Below are 7575 nucleotides of genomic sequence, written 5' to 3' on the forward strand. Positions count from 1 at the left end.
TTCACTTTCAGAGATACACAGTTATATTTCCACCATTCAGCTCAAGAGGAATTCTTAATGTACTTAAGGATTAATATAAGCTATATCTTTATTCTATTTAGAGGTCAGTAATGGATGATTTCTGAAGCTTTTTTTTTATCCTCACATCTTTTATTCAGTTATTAAATATAAATAACATGTATTTAAAGTTACAGAAGATAATAGTTGCTTATCTGCAAGACTGGCTTTTTTCTTCTTTTTTTAATTTAAATTTATTTGTTTTAATGGAGGCTAATTACTTTACAATATTGTATTGGTTTTGCCATACATCAACATGAATCCGCCACGGGTGTACACATGCTCCCCATCCTGAACCCCCCTCCCACCTCCCTTCCTGTACCCTCCCTCTGGGTCATCCCAGTGCACCAGCCCCAAGTATCCTGTATCCTGCATCGAACCTGGACTGGCGATTCGTTTCTTATATGATATTATACATGTTTCAATGCCATTCTCCCAAATCATTTTTTATACATTTAAGGTAATATTTCAAAACCTAAGGGTTTCCTACCATCTACTGATGTAATTGAAAGTAAATATTTTCTATTCATAAGCTCGAGTTATAAGGAACATTCATTCATATGTCATTAAAACAGAACCTGCGTCTGAGTTAACCTCGCTTTCTCACATAAGTCTCCAGACATTTTCTAATAGATTTAGTTAACTAAATGAATTCTATTGACTTGTGATCTTAAATAATGATAAATTATGTGCTTGATTTTCCATGTGAATTATCATGCCTTGTATTTATTATATGGCTTTTCTCCTAAAGATTGTTCCAATATATAATGTAGAGAAATAAGGTAAAATTTTAATTAAATGATGTCTTATAGAAGACACTCAAATGAGGCTTAAAGAAATCATACTAGAGAGAAACTGTAATTTTGTGCCATGCATTTGCTCTGGGCTTCAGTATCTGTTCACCACCATCTTCCTAAGTAGACTACTCAAATCACAGTTATTACAGTATAACAGTTGATGGTCTGCACTCAGATTCTTTTCACTGGGGAAGCAGGGCCGAAACTAGTTTCTAGGTGACGCTACAATCTTTTCTCAGCCTTTCATTTTGCTATCCACCTTTCTCACTTATTCTTTGTGGGAATAGCCTCTTAATTAATCATTTATAAGAATTCTATCTTGGAAAGCAAATTTTAGGGATTTATTTCTCTTTTGGTCATAATACTCTGAGTATTTTCCCAATATTTGTCTTCACAATTAAATTTTCACTTTCAGATATAGATGGTAATTTCATTGAGATAGAATTTCAACCAGTTTCTAAAGACTAAGTATCCTTTCCCATCCCACTAACTGAAAAATCTGTCTTTTTCTCCTGCTTATTTTAGAGGACATGCTGAATTAAATGGATGCAGGAAATCTGTCTGTAGTGTCAGAATTTGTGCTTCTGGGACTTTGTCACTCATGGACTATGCAGGTCTTACTCTTACTGATGTTTTTTATGCTTTACCTGATCATTGTATTTGGAAACATTGCCATCATAATCTTAATCATCACTGACCCCCATCTGCATTCTCCCATGCACTTCTTATTGGCCAACCTGTCCTTTGTTGATATGTGGCTTTGCTCAGTGACCACTCCTAAGATGATTACAGACTTTGTCAGAGAGAACAAGACTGTTTCCTTTGGAGGCTGCATGTGCCAGATCTTCTTTGTGCATTTTTTTGGAGGGGGTGAGATGGTGCTGTTGGTGGTAATGGCCTATGATCGCTATGTGGCCATCTGCAAGCCACTCCACTATTCAACCATAATGAACCTGCAAAAATGCATTGGGCTTGTGGTGACTTCCTGGACCATTGGCTTTGTGCATGCCATGAGTCAAATGGCTGTGATTGTGCAATTGCCTTTCTGTGGCCCCAGGGAAATCGACAGCTTTTTCTGTGATATACCACTGGTAATCAAGCTTGCCTGCATAGATTCCTATAACTTGGGAATATTAATGAATGCTGACAGTGGGGTTCCAGCCATGACCTGCTTTATGCTGCTGCTGATATCCTACACATATATTCTTCTTACTGTTCGCCAAAGCTCTAAAGCTGGTACATCTAGGGCACTCTCTACCTGCACTGCCCACATCACAGTGGTGGTGCTCTTCTTTGGGCCCTGCATCTTCATCTATGTGTGGCCACTCAGCATCACCTGGGTGGACAAATTAATTGCTGTGTTTTACTCTGTTATTATACCTCTTCTAAATCCAGCCATTTATACCCTGAGAAATAAAGAGATAAAAACTGCTATAAAGAGATTCAGAAGCTACTACATACATCCCAAGGGAAATATTTAATACCCAGAAACCTCACTGGAAACACTTCAAATTGACAATATACTGACCTTATATAAGAGGTTGAAAATTCTAGGCATTCAATTTATATCTACATTTTACGCATGAGAAACGCTGGGCTAGAAGAAGCACAAGCTGGAATCAAGATTGCCGGGAGAAATATCAATAACCTCAGATATGCAGATGACACCACCCTAATGGCAGAAAGTGAAGAGGAACTAAGAAGCCCTCTTGATGAAAGTGAAAGAGGAGAGTGAAAAGGTTGGCTTAAAGCTCAACATTCAGAACATGAAGATCATGGCATCTGGTCCCATCACTTCTAGGGAAATAGATGGGGAAACAGTGGAAACAGTGTCAGACTTTAGTTTTCTGGGCTCCAAAATCACTACAGATGGTGACTGCAGCCATGAAATTAAAAGACGCTTACTCCTTGGAAGGAAAGTTATGACCAACCTAGATAGCATATTCAAAAGCAGAGACATTACTTTGCCAACAAAGGTCCGTCTAGTCAAGGCTATGGTTTTTCCAGTGGTCATGTATGGATGTGAGTTGGACTGTGAAGAAAGCTGAGCACCGAAGAATTGATGCTTTTGAACTGTGGTGTTGGAGAAGACTCTTGAGAGTCCCTTAGACTGCAAGGAGATCCAACCAGTCCATTCTGAAGATCAGCCCTGGAATTTCTTTGGAAGGAATGATGCTAAAGCTGAAACTCCAGTACTTTGGCCACCTCATGGGAAGAGTTGACTCATTGGAAAAGACTCTGATGCTGGGAGAGATTGGGGGCAGGAGGAGAAGGGGATGACGGAGGATGAAATGGCTGGATGGCATCACCAACTTGACGGACGTGAGTCTGAGTGAACTCCGGGAGTTGGTGATGGACAGGGAAGCCTGGCGTGCTTCGATTCATGGAGTCACAGTCGGACATGACTGAGCCACTGAACTAACTAATGCCTGTCTCCAAGTACAGGAATAGGGTTAATGAAGTTCATCGAATTTTAACATTCACTAATCAACCAGTAGAACACCACAAAATGTTTCCCTAAAATTCAACACAAATGGTTCTTCTTTGTGAGTGAATTGTCTAATCAACTTTCCTATGCCTTTAACTGTATTAAGTGAGAGGCTAAAATTCATTCAACCAAGCTATACACCCATTCTGATGGATAGCATCTTAATAAACTTCTTTAGAATTTTCTCCTAACTCCATTTGGAAGGTGTTTCTGTAACACTGACTCTTTTCCTCAGACTTTTCACTTGATCTCTTGTCAACTGAATTACTGTTTAGCTTAACTCTCTACCCAAATACTAATGGAAAGCAGTAGGAGAAAAATAAAGAGAGTAACAGTGGTACAGCACATAGGGAATGACAGTGGACACTAGAATAACAACAGAAGCTGTTCTGTGTTTGGTTTCCATTAACTCAATAAAAGAAGAAAAAAAACCCAAATGATATTTCCTTTGATTATCTTAGTCTCAAGGATTAACATTTATACTTTGAATTATATTAACCATTGTTTTAGAAGTCCTGAAATTGTAAACTCCTTAATGGTAGGGGCTATGCCTTACCCACTCCAGTGTTCTTGCCTGGAGAATCCCATGGACAGAGGAGCCTGGTGGGCTGCCGTCTACAGGGTCGCACAGAGTCGGACAGCATGCCTTACCTGGTTAATTCTTTAAACTGCAGTAGTTAGTACTTGTAATCAATATTTAACAACCATAATTTAATTTATATATAAAAGGCCATTTTTTATTCAAATATCAAAACCATTTATCAATCATGAGGTATTTAAGTACAGTCTTTTTTCATGAATTAAAAATTCCTAAAAATTTTAAATAATAAATAGAATTTACTTTCCTTTAGAGGTATAAATTAGGTAAATTGAAATTCAGTTGTAAGAATCAACAATAAAAGTCCTAAAATAAAAATATGGTACATATAGAAATTTCATTTCTCTTAATATGGACACAAAAATAGAAAAATGTCAGAATAAAAGTGATGTACTTATATAACAATGAAGTATCAGAAAATGAAAGCATAAAAAAAATTCCATTTAAAATTGTGTCAAAAGTAAAATACCAAAAAAAAAAAAAAATTAAAATGCCTAGGAATAACTTTAACCAAGGAGGTGAAAAATCTATATGCTGAGAACTATAAAAAACTGATAAAGGGAAACTGAAACTTATTCAAAGGAATAGAAAGATATCTCATGCTCTTAGATTGGAAGAATTAACACTGTTAAAATGGCTATATGACCCAAAGTGAAAATGAAATCGCTCAGTTGTGTCCGACTCTTTGTGACGCCATGGACTGTAGCCTACCAGGCTCCTCTGTCTATAAGATTTTCCAGGCAATTGTACTGGAGTGGATTGCCATTTCCTTCTCCAGGGGATCTTCCCAACCCAGGGATCAAACCCAGGTCTTCCGCATTGTAGACAGACACTTTACCGTCTGAGCCACCAGGGAAGAACAACCTACAAATTTACTGTGATACTTTTCAAAACATTCATAGCATTCTTCACTATACTAGAATAAACAATCCTAAAATTTTTTTGGAACCACAAAAGACCCAGAGTTGCCAAGCAATCCTGAGAAAAAGAACAAAGCTGGAGACAACCCTTCTAGAATTCAGACTATACTATAAAGCTACAGTATCAAAACAGCATGGTATTGGCACAAAACAGACATATAGGTCAATGGAACAAAATAGCCTAGAAATAAATGTACAGCAATCCCACTCCTGGCCATATATCCAGAAAACATGAAAACTCTAATTTGAAAAGATACATGCACCCCAATGTTCATAGGAATTATTTACAATAGCCAAGACATGGAAACAAACCAACTGCTCATCAACAGAAGATTGATTTAAGAAGATGTGATACACACATGCACACACACACACACATACTTACTGGCTATTACTCAGATACAAAAAAGAATGAAATATTATCATTTTTAACAAGATAGTTGAGTATAGAGAAAATCATACTAAGTGAAATGAGTCATACAGAGAAATAAAAATATATGCTATAACTTCTGTGTATAAATGTGTAGAATATAAAAATAATATGTGAATCTATACATAAAACAGAAACAGATTCTCAAAAGAAACGTACTTAGGGTTACCAAAGGAGAAAGGATGGGATGAGGGATAAATGAGGAGAATGGAATTAACAGATACAAAGTACTATACATAAAATAGATAAGCAGCAAGGATTTATATATATCACATGGAATTATGTTCAATATCTTGTAATAACCTATAATAGCTGAATACATATATTGAGTGTGTATATATATATATATATATATATATATATATATAACTGAATCACTTTGCTGTACACCTAGAACTAATACTGTATAATATTATAAACCAACTATGCTCCAACTAAAGTGAAAAAATTAAAACAATCTTAGCAAAAAAATAGCACTTATCATCCTTGAATGCCTGCTCTATACCACTGTTATGTGTATTATATAAATTTACTATTATTATATTATCCAAATTATGGATAAGAAAATGAGACTCAGAAATATGAAATACAGTTCCTCAAGATAGTACAATTTAATTTTTTCTTCACTTAAAGATTCAAAGGTCAATCTGATTTCAAAAATTATTCATTTATTATATGACACTACACAGTACAATAGAAAATTATTCCTGAGAATAAAAGAATAAATTATGCCAAGAATAAAATATTAGAGTGTCTCTATCAATATAAACTGTATAAAAATATTGGAAGTAATATGATTTGCAAGCTAATTGTATCATGAAGTGAAAGTTGGGAATGAAAGAAACATCACCAAGAACATGCCTGCACAGAGGTGGTGCCAAAGGAGCAAGAGCCAACCACATGGCTGTCTCTATCTCGGGCAGTCGCCTCAGTTCTTTCTCATGGGTATGCCCATTCATTTGTTGCACTGTCATCTCTGTATTTTTAAAGCATCTTTTATCCTACTTAGAATAATGGGTATCTTTTTAGTTCTCTCAGTCCTTAAAAAATAAACCTCTTAAGTACAATTTGTATGAATTTTCTAATATTCTGAAGATAGAAGGGCATAAGGATGGAAAATGCAGCTTATACTGTCTTGTAATATAATTTGCCACAACAAATGCAAGTATCACATGCTCTCAACTCAAACATTACAGTCACTTTCATACCATCTGACATTATTTTTCACACACTTATCAGAAAGGCAAATTCTCCTTAATTCTCACTGGTTTCTTATATATTCATCCTCAAAGATATTAATCAGTGGGATGCATAGTTTTATACATTCTCTAGCCAAACTTACATGGCCAGTAGTCAGTGTTAACTTCCAAGTTAGTGAAAATGCTATTTACTCTGGTGGAAGCGTTCAAAGTGGTAGGTGGGATGCAAAAATTTTGTGAGTGGGTTATGAAGCATCAGAGTGTAAGGATTAACTATCACTTCCACATTTTGATTCCAGAATCAGAGAATGAAGATATTATCTCCCAAAAGATAACTTCCTTCTCATAAGGAAGTCTTCAGTATGCCCTTCTACCATTTAGTAGATCAGCTATTTATGGGTGATTAAGTACATGTTATGATCTGTGAATTCCGTGACCACAAATCTACTTCTATAACCATTGTTGCTAATTGCTTTGCTATAAAATAAACTTGATAAAATTCAGTGTTTAGCAATACATGATTTCTGACCATGGTTATTTTGTACAAAATCCCATTTAGCAAGCACTGGAGGTGGCTGGAAAAATAGGTTAGCATACATAGAATTTATTAGTCTACTACTAAGTTTCCTCTATAATGGATACCCTTTGGTAAGAATACACGAGACACAGATTTTTTTCATAATCTGTGCCCATTCTGAGAGATCAATTCCCACCAATTATCCCCTAGGAATTCTTCGCCACCAGTCTTCCAATTCTATTTACTTTAAGTTCTGACCATCTAGTTCAGTTCAGTTCAGTTCAGTTCAGTTCAGTTCAGTTGCTCAGTCGTGTCCGACTCTTTGCGACCCCATGAATCTAACCGAACCATTAATAACTTTTCATGAATCAGTATATATGCATGCTTCTAGCCAAACAAAGTGGAAAACCAAATATACTGCTTGCATTTCTTCCAAATGGGAGAATTTCTTATTAGTGTTTTTCAGGACCGTAATCAGAATACTGACAATGTGCGTGCTAAGTTGCTTCAGTCGTGTTCAACTCTTTGCAGTCCCATGGAGTGTAACCCCTCAGGATCCTCTGTCCATG

At 36.1% G+C, this 7575-nt stretch overlaps 1 protein-coding gene across 1 annotated transcript; it reads left to right on the plus strand.

The window, feature by feature from the left end:
• The first annotated feature begins 1393 nt into the window (after positions 1-1393).
• LOC129620527 (olfactory receptor 4K14-like) lies at positions 1394-2335 on the plus strand. The gene has a single exon (XM_055536341.1). The coding sequence runs from the start codon at positions 1397-1399 to the stop codon at positions 2333-2335; it is 939 nt and encodes a 312-aa protein (XP_055392316.1). The 5' UTR covers positions 1394-1396.
• The last annotated feature ends 5240 nt before the right edge of the window (positions 2336-7575 follow it).

The sequence above is a fragment of the Bubalus kerabau genome, chromosome 10, assembly GCF_029407905.1.
Source record: "Bubalus kerabau isolate K-KA32 ecotype Philippines breed swamp buffalo chromosome 10, PCC_UOA_SB_1v2, whole genome shotgun sequence".
NCBI lineage: Eukaryota > Metazoa > Chordata > Mammalia > Artiodactyla > Bovidae > Bubalus > Bubalus kerabau.